The following is a 19,816-nucleotide window of genomic DNA, read 5'->3' as shown; positions in this document are numbered from 1 at the left end:
ATTAGCATAAATACCGGTGAACTATATTTCATGCATTTGCTAATTTTATGCAAAAAACTCAACTCCTGTTAATTAAAGTCCTGCTACTCATGAAGGGAGTTGAGTTGAAAAGAGACCGAAATTACACCGATTTGGTGAACTGGCCCATCGTTATATTTCATGACTCAACTTTTTTTTTTTTCGTGGATTGGCGGCGGGAGGAATCCCGATTTGCCAAATATGGTTTCTTGCCCAATGAAGTCATGCATTATCCACCGCATCTGGACATTTATTATCCTGGTTTGCGCCAACATTTCTTGGCCCCTCATGCCAAATAGATGACAAATTGCTTACTAGCAAAAGCATCGCTACTTAACCCATTCCATCCCAAGGACATATTTATACGTCATTTCACAAAGGGTCTGAAAAAGTCTGGCACTGAATGTGTTAAAAGCTTATGAAACCTTCTTGGATCATTTTAGCTTGTGGCAGCTTTGAGCATCGTTGCAATGATCTGAAGCTAACATTTCTACGTCGCCTTTCTTGACAATGCCTCAAGACTTCCAAACTTTATTTAACCTGTTGAGTCCTGCGCGGCCACGGCTGCTGGTTTTGAGAAAGAAGCCAGGAGGGAAGGGAGAGCTTTAATTGGCCATTTGTATGTCAGCGGAGCACTCGGAGGTGTGACGCGCGTATTAAGTGGGAGCTGGTTGGAGTCGCTCTGCCCCGCTTTGTCCAGCGCCTTTGGCTTTTGTTCCTGCCGTAATGAATGGCGGAGGCCTTGGCTCCGGCTGCAGTGTCTCATAGCAACTGGAGGGCGAGGGAGCGTCGGCGAATGGAGGAAAGGCCAAGCGAGACGGTGCGCTCCCTGCAGAAAGGGCAGACAGGCAACCGCGCTTTTGGTTGAGCGAACATTTCCAACAAACTGTAAATCTGCACTTTATTAGTAACTCACCGTTTTTATTTGCGTCGATGTGATCCTGCTGAAAACCTCTGAATAATACCGGGCACGTTTTTGACGTTTGGTTTGTTCCACATCCGCGCGCACACTTCAACAACTGCAATACAAAAAACATGTTCATTTAATTCCATATGTATTTATTCAGCATAATTTCTTTTAGAAATATATCAATTAGTATTAAGGATGGACCGATTATCGGCCGGGCCGATTATCAAAAGCCAAATATCGGCATCTGCCTTTTTTAAAACTCTGCTGGCCGATAATAAATCAAAACAAAGATATGTGACAGTTTAACATTTCTGTTATTTTGAAATGTTCATTTACTGTAGAAAACTACATGGAGCTATTGTTTAAGTTTTCATTTATCCTTTTTAATACATGCTGACAACCTTGGGTGCTTCCTGAACTTTTTGTTCGAATTTTAGAACAGAGATGTATACTGTCAAAATTTCCTGTAATAATGATTTTTTTAAAAATCAACATTATACAAACCTCAAACATTGTTCAATAAACATGCTTAAAGACGTTACAACAAATTTAAGAGTACATTTTTCTTTAGATTTTGATGCCGATATTTTCCTTTTTACTGAAAATGAATATCGGCTCCAAATATCGGTTATCAGCCTCCTTGACTACTAATAATCGGTATCGGCCCTGAAAAAAGCATATCGGTCTATCTCTAATCCGTACATCGGGGCTCTCGCACAACGTTCTCTTCCACTCACTGTGTGTTTAGCAGCTGCAGATGTTTTTTCGACTGCCGCGTATCCAGCGGCGCTGTTGACGATGTGGAACCCAGCTGGCACATGTTCAACAACATTCACCTGCCGATTGATTTATTTACGCCTTATCTTTTACCATTTACTTTTTTTTTCATAATGAAGCAAAGGGGTCCGAGTGCCATGACTACCCCGTGACCCAGACACTACCTGTCTGCTGCCATGGTTACTGGGACAGAGCAGGTTTAGTGGCCAGACTCCAGGGATTACTTTCCCTGCTTCTTAACAATCGGGTCCGTACCCTGACGACTGTAAAAGGGAAAAAAAAAAAAAAAAAAAAATGGGCACCCGAAAAAGTTGAGCACATTGTGCCCAGGTGGCCTTTTAAAAAGTGCTTTAAGTGCTGTGTAAGGGCTCAGACCTGTGCTGCATAATTGCTTTGGTTTCAGCGTCTGTCCCTTTGTTGAGCTGCTTCACTCCCAGCGATTAGTGCTCATTAATAAAAGCAGCATAGTGTGCCAGCCAGTTTTTTTTTTTCTTGCCTTCTAAACACACCCTTTTTGTGTTTTGAGAACTGATGCTGTGACGTTATTGTGACCGAAAGCTAAAATAATGTCGATTATAGTAATATAGACATAAAGACTCACAGGACATAACATTAGGTACACCTACACTGTCTACAGAGGCAGTGGTTCGCAAACTTCCCTCTCCAAAAATACCCAGCTCCCCAAGTACCATCTTAATGACCAGCATGAAATGATGAATGAAAAATGAGGCAAATATTTTTAAAAATTCCAAATTGAAAAAAGTAATATTGTTGCTAGCCACTGTGACATTTTGCACAGTTTGACCAGTAACACTGCACTTCAATTCAGGAAAACAACCAACTGTACTTGAATACGGATTGAATCAAAAAGTACTGCACATAAGTTAATTAAGGGGAAAGTCAAACCAAACATTTTTTTAAGAATATGTTCCCAGCAGGCCCACTGGTTGGAAGTCAAACCAAACATTTTTTTAAGAATATGTTCCCAGCAGGCCCACTGGTTGAAACACGGCATTCTGATTCATTTTGCGTTTGTGGAATATAAATTAAGCAGCCAAATGCACTCGTTTTTAGCCATCTCTGGGGGCGGCCATTTTGTCACTTCTGTTGATTGAAAATGACATCACAACTGCTCACCACAACCAATCACGGCTGACCTGTTTTTTGAATCTGAGCCGTGATTGGTCGTGGTGAGCAGATGTGATGTCATTTTCAGCCGACAGAAGACAAAATGGCCGTCCCCAGAGATGGCTAAAAATTAGTGGATTAAAATTTATTCCACAAATGCAATATTTATCAGAATGCCCAGTTTCAACTAGTGGGCTTGCATAGTACATATTCTTGAAAAAAATGTTTGCGTTGACTTCCGCAAAATCCTTTTTTTTTGCCGTTTTAGGGGGCGGCCATTTTGTCACTTCCGTCAACTCAAAATGTCATCACAGTTGATCAGGGTTCAGGAAACGACCAATCACAGCTCAGCTGTTTTCTGACGCTAAGCCATGATTGAGCCCTGAGCAACTGTGAACAGTGATGTCATTTTCAGTTGACAGAAGTGACAAAACTCTCAACAGTAATTATTATTCTCTAATATCTGTAGTCCTTCACGAAAGCAGGCTGTTTAATCCAAATGAGGCATTTGCAAACATTTGTTTTTCATTTGGATAACCATGACCGAACCAGTGACTGAATCATTTTCAAAAAGGTTGACAAGTACAAGACCAATCCCACACATGATACTGTGTAACTGTTGTTTTTACAGCAATCGGAAAAAAATGTACTACACTTTAATGCAAGCTATTTTTTTATTCGATTAATATATGAAATAATGGATCGGATATTTGATTCTAAAAATACTCAATAGTGACAGCCCTTTTGGTCAGGGGTGACCTGAAGTATATCCCAATTGACTTTGAATGAGAGGCTGGGTACGAGCCAATCACAGGCCACATCCAGCAAAACAAGCACTCCCACATATATTGACAATTTCGAGTCTTCAAACAAGGAAGGCCGCAGCCCAGGATCGATCTCGCAACCCCAGAAGTGAGTAGCGCCGAATGTGTCGAGTGCGAAATTGCGTTGAAACGGCCCGACGCGGGCGATGTTATTAAAACCAAGTCTCAGAGTACGACCCGCAATTTGCCGTCTGTCTGAGCACGTAGGCGGCGACGTGTTTATTGCACTCCAGGTTCACCGTTATTTATGTGGCCTTTGATTTAGGCGGCGATCAGGTTGAGCGCGCCACACGGCTCCCGAGCTTAAGGCTGCCGCGGGTCGGATCACGCTGAGGGTCATGTCAGCGACACCCCCACCCTGACCCCCCCCCCCCCCCCCCCCCAACTCCACATTCAGCCTTCCCTTCTTCCCCTCGGGCGCTTGATGGCAGGAGGGGGGGCCGGGCAGCCTCTCGGTGACTTGCAGTCTCTCAGGTGTCCAGCAGATGCCGATTACCGCCTCACAATCCACGCCCACCCTTGCTGCCGCGGCGCTGCGCTTATTTCACGGTGCATCATCGACAATTCGGAGGAGCTGCGATGACGCGCCTTGTTACAGACAGTGGACGGAGCGCGGCGTAATTGAAGACGTGTCTTTGATTTGCGCCGGGCTTGATTCAAGTATGCGGCAACATGATGAAAGAAGCAGTTGGATATAAAGCATTATAATATGTCAGCTCTGACCAATGTTGGGAAGTTTGGAAGCGGCCGTCTCTTCCACCGCAGCTTTCAAATTATAGCCATGCATTGGGGGGGGAAAAAAAAAAAAAAAAAAAAAAAAAACTCATAAAATGTGCTCAAGAGGACATTTTAATTTGGGGCAAAATGAAAGAGTGCGTCAACCGAAGGGCCATGAAAACTTCATTGCGCTGACAGCGTTTTGCAGCTGACACAAGATATTGGGAGAGAAATAAGCATCAGAGATCACGCAGGGTGACGTCGCAGGAGACGCAAGGCATGCTGGGAATTTTTTTTTTTTTTTTTTTTTTTTAGGAAGAGATTCAATATATTAATACAGTATAATTTTTTTTCAATTTGATCATTGCTGCTTAAGTATAGGAGAATAATCATTCAATCAAATGTATTGCCCATAAAAGAATTGTTTAATAAACTTAAATGCAAATATACTTAACTTACCTTGAATTATCTCTAATAAGAATAATAATTTAAGGGGTTGCCCCCCTCCCCCCCGCCCAAAAAAATCACTTAGTACATACAAATATGTTTCAAAACATCAGCCCTCCAATTTGATGGACAAGAAACTACCGCACCTGAAGAAAAACAACCAATTAGCTAGCGAAGATAACAGGTTATTACTACAAAACGACTACTTGTCATGTTTTTTTTGTTTTTTTTTTAACGGCCGCAGGCCTATTGCAAGTGCGCAACAAAAGATTGACGCCTCAGAAGGCACGTCTTCTGTCTTCTGTCTCTGATTCCTCGGGCATGGTAGTTTCTTGTATAGCAAATTACTGTAGAGGCAAGATAGCACCAGATGTTTTTTTTTTAAACAGCTTTATTATGACAAAAAGTGTTATTTTTAAATGCCCTGTAAGATTTTTTTGGGTGTGTTAAATTTGCCCATAACATGAAGGCTAACTTTTTTTGTTGTTTAGGACTTTTACTAAACCTTAATTCCAATTCATAATAAAAAAAAAAAAAAGTCCTATCCCGTGAGAGCAGGCTTGTAAAAACATTGCCATACCACCAACAATATTTCACACTGTCATCACTGATCTTGTTAATGTCCTAAAAAGAGAATGAGAATATAACACAACGGAATATAGGGGGCGGCCATTTTGTCACTTCTGCCGACTCAAAATGACATCACAGTTGCTCAGGGTTCAGATAACGACCAATCACGGCTCACCTGTTTTGACTAGTAGGGCCACATATTATTGTTGGGTTGACTTTTGACCTTTAAAATGGCATTGATTTGTAGAATGGACATTTCAGTGCTACCTATTTTAAAACAAAGTGGGCCAAATACTTGAAAAATGGCCCCGCTTTCCTGCATCATTTTATGCTGGAAAAGCCTGCTGGATTTTGTGTCAGTAATATTTTCTCGGACTGTGGGGGGTGCTACTGAGTGGGGTGTGCAGGGTAAATGTACGCCTGCATACATGTTTGCAAACTGGTGAGTTTTTCCAGTATGCAGACCCAATCTTTTTGGTTCCACGGAAAGGGAAGAAACCTAAACTTCAATTAAAAACATAACTCAAGACTACTTTTTTTAGTAGGAGCACATTGGTCCTGAACTGGAAAATTTAAGGGCGCAAGTAGGGGGGGGGGACAATCAAATTTAGTCGATGAAGTAGTAGTAGATGAAAAATTAACTTTCACTGTCTCATATTTTAGGGGTAAAGTGCCACCATTTCAAAGCAGTCTGGAGCTCTACAGAAATTCTTAAGATGTTTTGTATTTTTTTATTTTTCACCTTAAATATTCACAATATTTTTGAGAGAATGCACACGAACCAACTTGACCATAATTAGATATTTATCCAACATGGCTAAGTAGAGAGCTGTGCAGATGCATAGTTGTCAGATTTATGGGGTACCTCACAATTACCTCCGAGCTTTTAAATGGCCCAAAGCTAAGGCAAGGAGGTGGAATTGTTTCGTAGCTTTGTTTTTATTGGTGTACTGGTCCCCATTTGTAGGTATGCATTTTTTAAATGATATGGCACAGGGGGGCTCTCAGTTCGACTGTGTTAAAGCAGCTCGGTAAGAAAAATACACAAAAAGAAGCCATTTCAATACGGTCGTTGGGTACCCCAAGATTCAGACGTCACATTGATGCCGTTCAATGAAAAGCACATTCCCGTCCCCAATTCCGTCATTGAAACACTTTTTTTTTTTTTTTGTATTTATGAAAAAAAAAAAAAAATCCATTTGACGGCCCTCGAGTCCCATTGGCCGGCGACTAATATTCGACTGTGCTTACCAACCGGCGGCGGCGTGTGCACGCGCCGAGCAGGCTTTTGTAGCTCCGCCTCCTTTTCCCTCCTCCTCCCAGCGAGCCTGGCAGCGGGGGTGACTCGGTCTGCCCCCTCCCCCCACAAGACAGTGATGGCACTCAACGCTCCCTTGCCCTCGCTCAACTGCAACCCACACGCCCCCCCACCCCCCCCCACCCCTGGCCCCCCCGCGCCCCGACCCCCATCCTCGGTGGCGGCCGCGGGTAGACGGAGGCATGGGATCTCCATCTGTGCACAAAGGAGCCTCCTCTATCTGCATACGCTGCACATAAAAGGGCCTTTTGTCATGAGCCCTGCACACATGACCGCCAGCCTTTCACCCCGCTGCAAAAAATCACTCTCTCTCGCTCGCTCACTTTCCAGCAAGCCGACCCCACCCCCAACACCAAATCCAATTCGCCCCCCACCCACGACCGACCCCCACCAACAGCAGTGTGCTGAGCGAGCTAGAGACGGTCAGCTTTGATTTAAAGAGGGAAAAAAAAAAAAAAAAAAAAAAAAGCACATTTGCTCCTTTTACCGACATTATATTTTACATGTGTGCCACCTGACTACAGCTGTGCGCCCCCCCCCCCCCCCCCCCCTCAAATGCACACACACACCGCTCCACACCCCATTTGTGTCCCAGGGTGCATCCGCCCATCTCACTAAAATATGAATGTGCTCTCTTCTCCCGTCCCAATACGTAGTGGCTGACATTTAAGGGGCATTAGCGCTTGGTTGTGTGCCAGCTTATCACCAAAACACCCCCACGCTAATCCCCCAGCCCCCCCCCAACCCCACACCCCTATTACAGAGCTATTTGATAGCGGTCAAGAGCGCTGGTGCTGTTTTGTTCACTCACTCAGAATTGGGTTAATTTCCAAGAAAGTGTGTGTGATTAAAATATGCTAGCCATATCCACCCATTTTGAAAAAAATTAATTGAAAAAAAAACATGTATGAATGGGAACGTTATCTAATAAAATATTAATAACAGACAACAAATTCCTGATGGTTGTAGTATAAAGTGACTCATAGTCTTCCTAAGATGTTTTTTTAAATTTTTTTAAAAGAAATACTGACCAAAAAGACACAAACAATTTTGAGTATCCTTATTCGATTAATTGAGTGGGAAATTAAAGAAGGGAATAGAGAAAAGGAGAAATTACCTTTTTCATTTGACAGCTTCAGTGACGAGGATTCAGTGCAGGATATATTAGCGGTGAAACGATTCGAGGGAGACGATTGATACCAAAGGTTCGATACGATACTGTAGCTCGATGATGATTGAAGGATATGAAAAAGATACAATTGGTTGATTTAACGCGATTCAATAGATAAATGCAATGTGCTAGCTATGCAAGGTATGATTCAGTATAAAAGATTGGATTCGAAAAATAAAAACATACCATACGCTCGAATGTTTTTTTTTTTTTTTTTTTTTAATAAACTTTTAAAATCAGGTAACACTCCACGCAGAGAATGAAAAATCACACACATGCTGAAAGGGGCTCAAAGCGGTGTTGCAATTCTGGGGGGACAGTGCCTTGCTCAAGGGCACCTCAACAGTGGTCAAGAATCAAACGAGCATCTTTGCAACTACTTGTGTCGTTTCCTTTTAGTCGATGAAGCTCCAATAAATAAAGTCCATATTTGAAATGCTGTTGTTGTTGTTGTTGTTAGGGCTGCACGATATTGGAAAAACATGCGATATGTTTGTTGAATATATCGATATTACTGCGATATTCAACATGCGAGTATGTGAATAGAACAAGAAATGACTTTTTATTATCTAATGGAAAACTTCATTCTCAAGCTTCAGATAAAAGCATACAATTCCATAAGAAACGTATGCTTATTGTATGGGCCAATATCGCGCTATCGATATTTTTTCGATATATTATGCTGCCTTAGTTGTTGTTGTGTAAAAATAGGAGGAGGCATTCAGCTGGCACTTTTATAGTGTAGCAGGTGTAAACATAATGACTCCACATTGTGCCCAGTGGCCCGACAAAATGGTCTACATGCCATTTTGACTTTTAAAGACGGGCGATGTGAACGTTACGGCGGGTTCACGGCGCAAAGACGAGCGAGGCGGTGTACCTGGCGCCGTCCAGTGAGAAAGGCTGCTTGCCTTAAATGTGCCGAGTCAGCCTCAGCCTCGCGCTTTCTCGTCCACAGCAGGCACATTGTGAACTCCCGAGGCCACATTCTCTCGTTGCCAGAAGGTGATTATGATAAAAGTTAGCAAAACTAGTACACAGGATCACATGAAGAATGTGCCCAAAATGGTCGCTGGGATTTTAGTATCAGTGTATTAAAAAAAAAAAAGAAAAAAAAGATACTTAAAAAATATCCACATGACTTAGTCCAACCTAGAAGCAGGGGGAAAAAAAAATCATTAAAAAAATACCTTTTTTTTTTTTTTAATTCATAAAATATACTTTTGCATAAATGACATTGATCCCCCAATAACCCTAATAGTTTTTGTGCTAACTTATACAACAAGAGTTGTTGCATCACCAGCAAACAAAATCAGCAATTGAAAAAAAAAAAAACACTCATCCTCGTAACACACAATGCAACTTGTGAAACGCTTTGCCAACATTTCAGTATTGCCCTTAAAAATGTAAATCATTAAAAAGCACAATATTATTCTGGTGAACCAGAAGCTAAGTTGGACTGCATACAAAACACACCTACAAACCAGCTGTGGACACGCTAAAGATGTTTGCCCCAATAGGCAAAACGGATTATGTACTCTCTCATTTTATAATCAATAATACAACCCATTTGAAAAACACGTCCACTCGCGCACAAACTTTCAAATATTACGGTCCAAGTTTGTTCTGTTGCTCCTGCTGCTCATTTCAATATGCCAGTAAAAGCGGAAGCAGACATTCAAATGACCAAAATGACTGCTCACGTCCAACCTGAGATTATGCGGCTTTTACACACACACACACACACACACAAAAAAAGCCCACCTGACATTAATATCGCACCGCTAGCCAAATTGCGCACAAATTTCAGTGTAATAAATGGATGCACTTGAACGACAATTTCGACCTGATATTTAATTTTCCATGCGGGTCTCACCCAATAGCCTCGAGATGGGTCAATTATGGATTGTTGGTGATTTCGCAGTATTCAAAGTAGCTTGAATGCCTTTTTTTTAAATATCTCATCAAGCAAAGAGCCCAGTTGCATTGTGGGGGATTAAAAAGAACTGGTAACCACTGAGTCTTCCTGCTAACTTAATTAGACACTTCCTCGACGAAGTTTGTGCAGCCTCTTTGCTCCACCTTCTGGGGTTTAACCCCTACCCACCGCAAAAACACACACACACACACACACTTTGCTAAAATATTGTGACATTTCTCATTGAGTTGAACATGATTTATGATATGCCGCCGAGGCGTTTCTGAGCGTTTACACTTTCGGTGCGGATCCCAATTAGCCGTTCATGGAAATGACACCCAAAAGTGCAACTGTACTGCCATGAACTGCACATCGTCGCTGTCTTGTGAAAAACACTTGTGTCCATTTTTTTTCAATTTTCTCATTTTTACGTGAATGATGTTTGCGCATTACAGACATGACGTTAACATGAACGTTTTTTAAAAATTAAAAAATTGGACATATGTTTTTTTTCACAGGACAGTGAGAATATTATGTATAGTGTCACTTAGGGCTGTGCAATTAATCAAAAATTCAATTACAATTAACGATTATTACACTCCACAATTGGCATAGTCGTAAGAAAACAAAACAATTATTAATATACATTTATATCCGACGCACGTTGACACAAGGAAATGATATTTGCATTTATACACAAGGAAATGATATTTGCATTCATACATTTGCTGCTTCTTTCAAATTTCATAACTAATTTTATAAATTTTGTTTGGTCCAAAAGGAACGTACATAATTATTTTAAAGAAATGTATTGGTCTTATATTTTTTACATTTAAAAAAAATATATATATTTTCAAAATACAAACTATTCCAGTGGCCTGCAAAAATGTACGTTTTAGGAATAAAACCAGTTTTGTTTATAATGAACACTTAATTATTGTTGGTCAGTAGAGTGCTACAGGAACATTTTTTTGAAATATGAAATGAATTAAAATATATTGCACAAATGTAACGTGCAAGACTGTAAAACTGGTTAATGTTGCCATAATGGACCTGTGGTGGGTGGGGTTTAGTTGGGCTGGTGGTCGATATTATACTATTAATGCCATTTTATTCACGTCAATGAGTTGTATGGACTTAATTTCATATTGTTAAAACTGAAGTGAAATAACAATACAAATATTTTTTACAAATGTGTGAAAGAATTTACTGTGTATATAGTTGGTAGTGGTGTATTATTGCACTGCATCACATTGAGAGCCATTTCTAATATTTTGACCCATAGCTAGAGAACCAAAATATAAGAAACATTAATGCAGCTCCTCTTCATTTGGTAGTCTAAAAAAAAAAAAAAATCGTGGCAATAATTTAAAAGTGGAAAAACTTACATACAGGACAATGAAAAATAAATCTAGTCACTATCTTACTAATAATCACATTCAGTGCACAGTGATGGATGGCAAAATATACATATTTTTTTTTGAATGGCGTATAGTATAGTTTTAGTGCACTTTTTTTTTTTTTGTGTGGCCACACGAAAATGCAGGACAATGCGTTTTGTTTGCTGACGACTTGCCAGTAGTTGGATCGAGGGCACGTCCCTCTTGGGAGAGGTCGACCCGCATTCGGAGGTCCGAACGCCAGCAGGTCGGCGCTCCCTCTTCGCGCTCTTCCTCGGCAGAACTCTTCTGCTGCCCCTTCCTCTCGTCTTCTCTGCTTTGCTTTTCTGCCTCCTGCCAAAAATAGTGAGTTGGACTTTTGATTCTGTCCAGACTACATCATAACAAAAAATTGCCGCAGCCCGAACGATTGTGATTTAATATTCACAAAATGTGCCAATGAAAACAAAGAGTGTACAGTGAAAGAGTAAAAGTGTTGTGCTTTCAACACAAAATAATTAGGTCAACATAATCAAAAAAAGTTTCAAGCAGGTGTTAATATTCCAAATTTAAATTATGGTTGATGTTTTCCACTCCTGGGGATTTAGATGTCTATGTTTGGAGGAGAAATATTGAATCGTAAAAATGTGAGAAGGGGGAAAAAAAAAAACACCCTTCCACAAGTCTTTGGAACAAGTTCTGGCCAACTATCTGAAAACACACACACACACGCGCACAGCCACACACACACACACAGTTACCACATGACTGCACATTAATCTGGAAAATGAAATGATCGTTGTATATTATACTTTTTCCATATTTCCTGATGGGTTTGTATTGAAGTTATTTTTTAATTAACTTTTTTTGTGATACAGCCATAAATCAAAGCTTTATTACACGGTACCTCCAAATATGTTGATTTGTTGAATGTCAAATAACAATAAAAAAAATAGACCCTGACAGAAAAACAAAAACTAATCTTTCTTTTTCATTTGTAACCATAAATAAAACAACGATCAATTTAAGTATTATTTGGCAAATAAATGAAGTTTTGCATATGTCAAATGATCTCCTCCACACTATTTATCTCGTTCTAATGAAAAAGTTATTTTTTTAACTACGTCACTTTTTAATGATACAGCAATAAATCAAACCTTTATTACACAGAGTAACTCCAAATACATTCATTTGTTAAATGGTTTTACCGTAATATAACGGAGCGGAAAAAAACGGAGAAAATGAATATTCTTCATTTTTAACTTATCATCATTAAATCAATGAGCAATGTAATTATGATTATTTGGCAAATACACAAAACTTCAGTTCGGGTATATGATGTCAAATGATCTCATTCACACCTGTGTTTCCAATTCATCGCATTGTCATTATTTTTAATTACAAAGGGACATTGTGGTCTTTGCTGACTTGTTTTGGGCCAAACAACCCGGGAAGAATTGAATTATTCAGGCTCGCTCAGAATTGTCTGATTTACTCTTGTCGTCACTTTTGGACTGCGTCGAAGCTTGTCATTTGCGTGTGCCGGCTCCCCGGATCACATACGGCCTGTTAATGAAAGTAATGAGACTGAAATCGGGAGCCAAAAGTTGAGCGTCGAGCGCAACTCTTTCACATCGCTTGGCTCACGTCGCGCAATGTGTCGCCGCTGCGCCTGTCTCGCGGCGGCCATTTTGCGCCGATCCGAGCGACGGGCGGCCATTTTAAGACGCGGAGGGCATGCGCTCGCAGACGGCTCTGAGCGAGGGTTTTGTATTGTTGCTCTTCAAACTGGCAGCCAAACATTCCGGAAAGAATTTCCTCATCCGGGATTTCCTTTTCATTTGTCTGATGTAACACTCTTGTCATATTTGGACTGCATGCGGCTGTGGTTAATGAATCTGAAGTGCACTAAAAGGGTTAATGGCAAAAGGAGACACAATTTGAACTTGGCCACTGTTTTATTTTCATGTGGTGCAAAGTGTCAATATGGCGCATGTCTCTAGTTGGCAATTTTGGGCCGGAGCTTTTGAAGACACGGAGCAAGAGCTTGCAGAGCATTCGCCCGTTGTGATTGTATTTTATTCTTTCTTTTTTGCTTTTAACTTTAGGCCAAACAACCCAGGAAGGATTTCACCATTCAGACTGCTCGGTTGATTTCAGTAGGGCATGTTGAAACTGCATGTAAGCTGTAGTTCGGTGGTACTTAGCGACGCTAAAGTGCGTGAACGAGAACGTTGAACTGGGACACTCTTTGAATCACGCTCGCCTCTCGGCAGCCATTTTGTTCTGATCGTGGCTTTTGTATCATTTGGAGATGTGGCGTAAAAACAAGTGTGATTATTTTTTTTATTTTTTTTTATATTTTGCTTTATGACTTTTGCTTAGCGCAACTCATACAAAACATTTAAAAACGACCACAGCTGCTATAAAGCAAAAATCTTCTCATTTTAATATTACGTCTTTGAACTGCATGGAAGCTGTAATTTGGCTCTTTAATGAAACGGAATCGCATCGAGGGCAAATAAGAACGAGTCCAAACTTGAACTTGGCCTTTTGTTTCAATTTAATCAGATGTGTCGATCTCGCGCATCCTGGAGGAGAGCGCGCGCTCGCCGAACCGTCAAACTTTCCGTTTGGGTTCGCGCGCTCTTCAAACCGAGAGCCCAAAGCGGTCAGTCACAGTCTGTTGCCTGAAGTGGCTGCCGGGGTCAAAGGTCAGGCCCTGTTAATAAGACGCAACACGCTCCCCGGGGACCTCCGACCCCTAGCCGGGATCACCGCCTAATCGGCATTAGTTAATGTGTTTGTGATCTTTACCTTCTTAAAGCAAACAGCGGCCGCGCGCTCAATGGGCCCGCTCGGCCTCCCCGTGCAACACTTTTGACCCGGAGGTCGCGACCCCTCACCCTGACTCGGTGGGGGAGGGCCCTCAAAGGTCTGGGGTGTAATTGAGAGCTTGTGTTTGGACACGTGTGCCACTCACGGCCAGACCACCACCACCACCACCACCACCACCACCACGAGGAGGATGTCAACTTGTGGTGAGTTGTGAATAATATGACTCACACGCGCACACGGTGCAAAAGGCTCGGCGTTTCAACCGGCCTCACTTTCAAACAAGTAAAAGCAAGCTATTGTAGTCCTCAAAAGTAGCCTGTAGCCTTTAAAATTACACGGCATATATTTCAACGGAAGTACATACACACCATTACGTCTGCGATGTTTTTAAAAGAGGGACTCAACCCAAACTTTATTTATTTATTTTATAAAATTATTTTCAAGAATAATTTCAAGGCCCACTAGCTGAAACACGACATTCTGATTAATATTGTGATTGTAGATTATGAGTTAAGTGGCAAAATCCACTTGTATTTAGCAATCTTTGGGGGCGGCCATTTTGTCACTACTTTTCGACTGACATCATCAGGGCTCGGATAACAAGCAATCATGTTGGTCGTTACCTGAGCAACTGTGATGTCATTTTCAGTCAATAACAACTAGCAAAATGGCCGCCCCCTGATATGTATAAGCGGGTGGATTTTGCCGCTTAACTCATGTTCCACAAACTCAAAATAATAAGAATGCCATGTTTCAACTAGTGGGCCTGTATAGAACATATTCTTAAAAAAAATATGTTCCCAGCAGGCCCACTAGTTCAAACACAGCATTCTGTTAAGCAGTAAAATACACTCGTTTTTAGCCATCTCTGGGGGCGGCCATTTTGTATTCTGTTGACTGAAAATGACATTACAACGACCAATCACAGCTGACCTGTTTTCTGAATCTGAGCCATGATTGGTTGTTGTGAGCAGTTGTGATGTCATTTTCAGAAGACAGAATGGCCGCCCCCAGACATGGCTAAAAATGAGTGGATTAACACTTATTCCACAAACAAGCAATATTTATCAGAATGCCTTGTTTCAACTAGTGGGCTTGCATAGAACATATTCTTGAAAAAAAATATGTTTGGGTTGACTTCCGCTTTAAGGAACTGACGAGAAAAAGGTAATGAAAATTGCACTAATTAAGGCCTCCAAATGAGACATTTCAGCTGTCCATCACTGACACTGAAAAATGAAGACACAAATGGATATTCCAAATCCACATTTAAAAAAAAAAAAAAAAAGAAAAAAAGCCTGCAGTGAAATTTTTGTTCTTATTTATCGATCCGAGCAGCAGCGGCAGCTTATCCAAGAGATGCTGCCTCGACTGAAGCAAGTTTCCAAGGCTGGCTTATTAAAAATGTTTTTAATATAAAAGTCTTAACGTTAGATGTAGATTAAATCATGTGTAATTGAATTGGATTTGCTGTAGTGGGTGGCAACCCACCAGTTGCGAATCACAAAGTCACCGCACACACAAATCTGTTGTCATCCCTGCAGCATGTCGACAATAATGAGCTTATCACATCAATCTCAACCGCATGTGTGCCCCTGCTTAATATTACATTTTTTTTCACAAAGAAATTACCGATTCAAAAATGGGATTGCTTAATTTTTGTTTCTGAGAGCAACAGTTACAAAAATACAGAACCATGTGACTTGTCCCAGCCAATCAACAAAAGCCATTTGATAGAAAATCAATTTATGCGAATAAATCTTTGAGATGATAAGAAAAAAGTGTTGACGTCATTTTCTGTAAACGTCCGCTTGTTGACACCCAAAGTCCATCCTTGATTTTTAAGTCCTCCTAATTTTCTTTTAATCATGCAGTGTGGAAGTTGTATTCATCGCACAATGCACTTCAGTGATGACTTGCTTGTAAATAAAAAACATTCTAGGCGCTAAAACTGTTTATAAAGTAATATTGAGAAGTCACTGGCATATCATTTGGAGAAATAGTGATTATTGAAAAGGAAAAGGAAAAAAAAAAAAAAAAAGGAGGCAACCCAGTTCAAACTGAAGGCGGTTTGGGTGCCGAGCCAAAAGTTTACAAAACTTTCAACGCCGCCCTCCCTACAATTGCACTCAATGACACGCCGCCATTTTCTTTTGCTTCACATGCGAGCCTGTGTGCTTTGCCACATGACTGCGTTTACGACTTTCTTCATAAATAACGCAATTAGATGTAGCTCATGGCTAGCTAACATGTTTTCACAGTCATTCATGTTTGGAGATGTTTGAAAAGTGTGCACGTGGAGATTTAAAAAATGCTGACGCAGCGGCCTGCGAGCGAGGCTGCATCCTTGACACGCGCGCGCACACACACACACACACACACACACACACACACACACACACACACACTCTCACTTGACGGCCGCATGTTTGTGTGTGTGTATTGTGAGCAGCTTCATCAGTGCTTATTAGAAAACAACAAAACTGGCAGCTCGCACTGTAATACTGCCCCGGAGCAGTAGCGTGCCGTCGTGCGCTTTGTGCCCGCTGCAAGATGAGACCGAGCCTCGCTAAAGCTAAACACAACCACAAAAAAAAAAAAAAAAAAAAAAACACACGAGAATGTTCAGAGTAAAAGTAAGAAAAAGCTCAAAACCCCCACCTTGTCTGTTTGCGCGATGTGCGTCGTCCCCTTTACTGACTGACACACTTGTGCTATGTGCTCTGCTGCTTTTTTTTTTTTGTTGTGTTTTTTTTTTTTTTTTTTTAACCCGACCCGAAGAGAGTCAGGGAGTTGTCGCACAATAGCGTTACAGTAATGTGCCACAAGAGTGGAAAAAGCCAAACGCTGGCGGCTGAGGTGGCAGCGAGCTGGAGGGAAGAGGAGCAGGGGAGGAGGGAAGATGCCTGAGGGGGGGGGGGCTTCAAGGACAACGTGGGGTGGGGTGAAGCTAGCGTGCTAACAACAAAGAATATTCAAGCATAATCGTTGAGAATCTCGTCATAGCTTGCTCTTATTTTGGAGCAACCGACTCATCTATTCAGTGCAAAACAGGGCAGCTGTTCCCTCCTCTTCCCCGCTTCCCACCCCTGACATTAAAAAAAAAAAAAAAAAAAAAAAAAAAAAATGCTTATCGGCCTTTTTGACTCTGTGCCAGCAGCAGAGGCTGCAAACCATCAGCTCGCCTGGCGGTGACACAACAAGGCCAGCCGGGGACACGAGGGCCGTGTGTTCCCGGCCACATGTTCCTGAAATAAACCCTCTTGGAAGCTTATCTTTTTCCCCGTACGTGTGTGCCAACATAACCTAGCGCCGTTAATAGTACGTTAATTTTTCGTGACATTTTTTTTTTTTTTTTTTAACACATTTTTGGGGATCCACTTTGCCCCCCCCCCCCCCCTTTTTTTGTTTTGTTTTTTTTTTTACATGGGGAGATGCTGCACCGGATGCCACTATGGCGGCCGACGTTGCCACTGCGTCTGCGCAACTTCCCGGAGGCGTGTCATTCTTCTCTCTCTCTCTCTCCTCTCTTCCAGCCTCACTCACTGCTTCCTCCTCCTGGCCACGCCTCCTGTTGCATCATCAGTCTCCTCCTACCTCTTTCCCTCTCTCTCTCTCTTGCTCTCTCTCTCTCTCTCTCTCTCTCTCTCTCTCTCTCTTTGGCTAGCACTTCTTCTGCGCTGTGTTTCGCTCTCGCCTCTCTTTCTACTCCAGCCTCACGCAAGGGGGAAACTTAGAGTGGGAGAGAAAGAGGGGGAAGGGGAGAGAGCGAGAGAGAGAGAGAGAGAGAGAGAGGGAGAGGCGGGCGGGCAAGGGGGTGTAGTCTGCTGCTATTTCTACAGTCCGGGCCTCCCCGCCGCCGTCGCTCTCCCGCCCGCCCTTGCATAGCCTGAGTTTTTTTTTCCCCCCCTCCGCTCGCCACTCGCTTGGATTTTAACCCTCTGCCTCCAACTTGCAGCTCTTGCAAAAAAAAAAAAAAAAAAAAAAAAAAGATGGCAACAAGTTGCTCCTCCACGAGGCCTTTTTCTCGCACTTTTTTTGGGGGGGCGCACACATTTTTCCCCGATTCCCGCGCTTTTGGATCTTGCCGCTTCCAAGTATGCATTTTTTTGCACATTTTATTTTCTAAAAAAAAAAAAAAAAGTGATTCTTTTTTTGTGTATTTTGTCGATGTTTCGTGAGGATTTGGACCACAAATGGAGGTTACTCTCCGTCACCATTGCTAGCCGGACCGGAATTGGGGGGGGGGGGGGGGTTGGCGGAGGCACGGTTTATAACCTGCACGCCGTCCCGATGACCACGGCGACGGGGAAGAGTGGGCCCTTCTTCGACAAGATCCAGCATTCTCCCCGCCGCGCCCCCCCCCCCTCCCATTCCTCCTCCACTCCCCTGTCCTTCGGCTTCGTTCTGTCCTCCTTTCCGCGCCGCGCAACTCCCAACATGCAGGCGGATGAGCGGCTTTGGGCAGAGCCGAGCCGCCACAGCCGCTTTTCTGGGACGGGTGCCAAGTGCAAACAAAAGAGGCCAAAAAGCGATGAGGGATAGAAAACGTTAGTAACTGCATTTATTTATTTTTTTGGGGTTGGGGGGTTGATAGGATACGTTTTTGTTTTTTTTTTCCCCCCCTTGCATCAGATCGCCTTCCTCGTATGTTGTGTCCACTTTGTGCACTTCTAGCCTTATATGTGTGTAGCGTATGTGTGTGCGCGCTTGGATTTAGCAGGCCAGGCTGCAAGCTTTGAACACTTTTGCCAGTCTAACCTCAAGAAGTGAAGGCATCTCGCCAGCGACGGAGGGGGAGAGCGCGAGCGTATAAAGCGTTTTTAATTTTTCACGAGTCGAGCCGAGAAGACCCAAGCGGACCAGACGGGGTCACGCCGCGTTCGTTTTTGCATATATCAGACGCTGCGTTTTTTTTTTATTTGCCAACATTCCTCATGCGCACGGCACAGCAGCCTCATGGCCTCCTATTGTTTTAGGCCCAACTTGAACTCGTGGGGGGGCCGGGGGCTCAGACTGCGGCCGGAGGAGCCAGCCAGGCCCGGAGCGGAGATTGCGGTTCGGAATCGGGGAGATGGAGGAAGAAGAGGAGCGAGACGGGCGAGGGACGCAGGTTCGGCCTTCTCGGAGAAGAGTCGTCGAATTCCGCCGCCTCGGAGGACGGGTGAGTAACGCCGACGGCGAGGTTTCGTTGACGTGATGGGAGTGCGAGTAAACACGCTAAAACTGCAGTCGGGGATGTTCGGCACGTGGGGGGTGCTTTTGTTTCCGTAACTTTTTGCGAGTGGCTGAGGAGCGGTTTGCTGGTGCCGGCGTGAGGATGCAAGAGGAAGGCCTCCTCGCCCGTGTCGTGGAAACCAATCGAAACTCGCTTGTTCGTTTTTGAGCATTTTGAGCCCAGCTCGTCGAAGGCATTTTCGCCTTTGCTATTTCGCAACACATTTGTCGAATCGAGTCAGTTCTTGTGCATTTGTGCCGCCATGGTGATTTATGGCGGCTTATGTGTTTGTTTGTTTTTTTGTTGTTGTTGTTGCGATATATGCCCGGGCGAAGCTTTTAAAAAGTGGAGTGAGTTGGCATGACACGTTTCCGCTTGTTTTAACCCGGGAAAATCTTTTAACCCAAGATTGTCCTTTTTAGTGCCCAAGCTCTGCCTACGTGATCACCTTCAAGTTTGCAAACAAATTTGCAATCAGACTTGCTCTCGTCTTCCTTCCTTCCTTCCTTCCTTCCTTCCTTCCTTCCAGTATGGCCCGCAATGTTGGCGCATGGCGCGGCCTCCACGGCGAGGTGGCATTCGA

The 19,816-nt window shown here is 42.8% G+C and overlaps 1 protein-coding gene and 1 long non-coding RNA gene across 6 annotated transcripts in view; one reads left to right on the top strand and one right to left on the bottom strand.

Annotated features, from left to right (window-relative positions):
* The window catches only part of LOC147149160 (uncharacterized), a 44,283-nt gene that overhangs the window by 8,146 nt on the left and 16,321 nt on the right, over positions 1-19,816 (top strand). Inside the window, exons 1-2 of one of the 4 annotated variants that reach the window (XR_015086533.1) lie at positions 17,465-18,112; positions 18,995-19,179. Coding sequence is in view for 1 of the 4 variants with exons in the window: in XM_086028676.1 (XP_085884802.1) it covers positions 18,975-19,179 (205 nt within the window). In the remaining 3 variants the exon portion in view is untranslated. The other 3 variants (XR_015086535.1, XR_015086534.1, XM_086028676.1) reach the window with 3 other exon arrangements.
* The window catches only part of LOC147149159 (uncharacterized), a 41,705-nt gene continuing 22,498 nt past the window's right edge, over positions 610-19,816 (bottom strand). The window contains exons 1-4 of one of the 2 annotated variants that reach the window (XR_015086537.1): positions 16,677-16,899; positions 11,375-11,531; positions 935-1,037; positions 610-847 (exon numbers count right to left, since the gene is read on the bottom strand). This is a non-coding gene — a long non-coding RNA (uncharacterized LOC147149159). Of the gene's footprint in view, positions 848-934; positions 1,038-11,374; positions 11,532-16,676; positions 16,900-19,816 lie in introns of those variants that run through there. The other variant, XR_015086536.1, reaches the window with a different exon arrangement.

This window comes from Filicampus tigris, chromosome 4, assembly GCF_054856515.1.
Source record: "Filicampus tigris isolate MCC_2025a chromosome 4, RoL_Ftig_1.0, whole genome shotgun sequence".
Lineage (NCBI taxonomy): Eukaryota > Metazoa > Chordata > Actinopteri > Syngnathiformes > Syngnathidae > Filicampus > Filicampus tigris.
The sequence above is the reverse complement of the archived record's forward strand: the minus strand, read 5'-3'. Positions and strand labels throughout refer to the sequence as shown.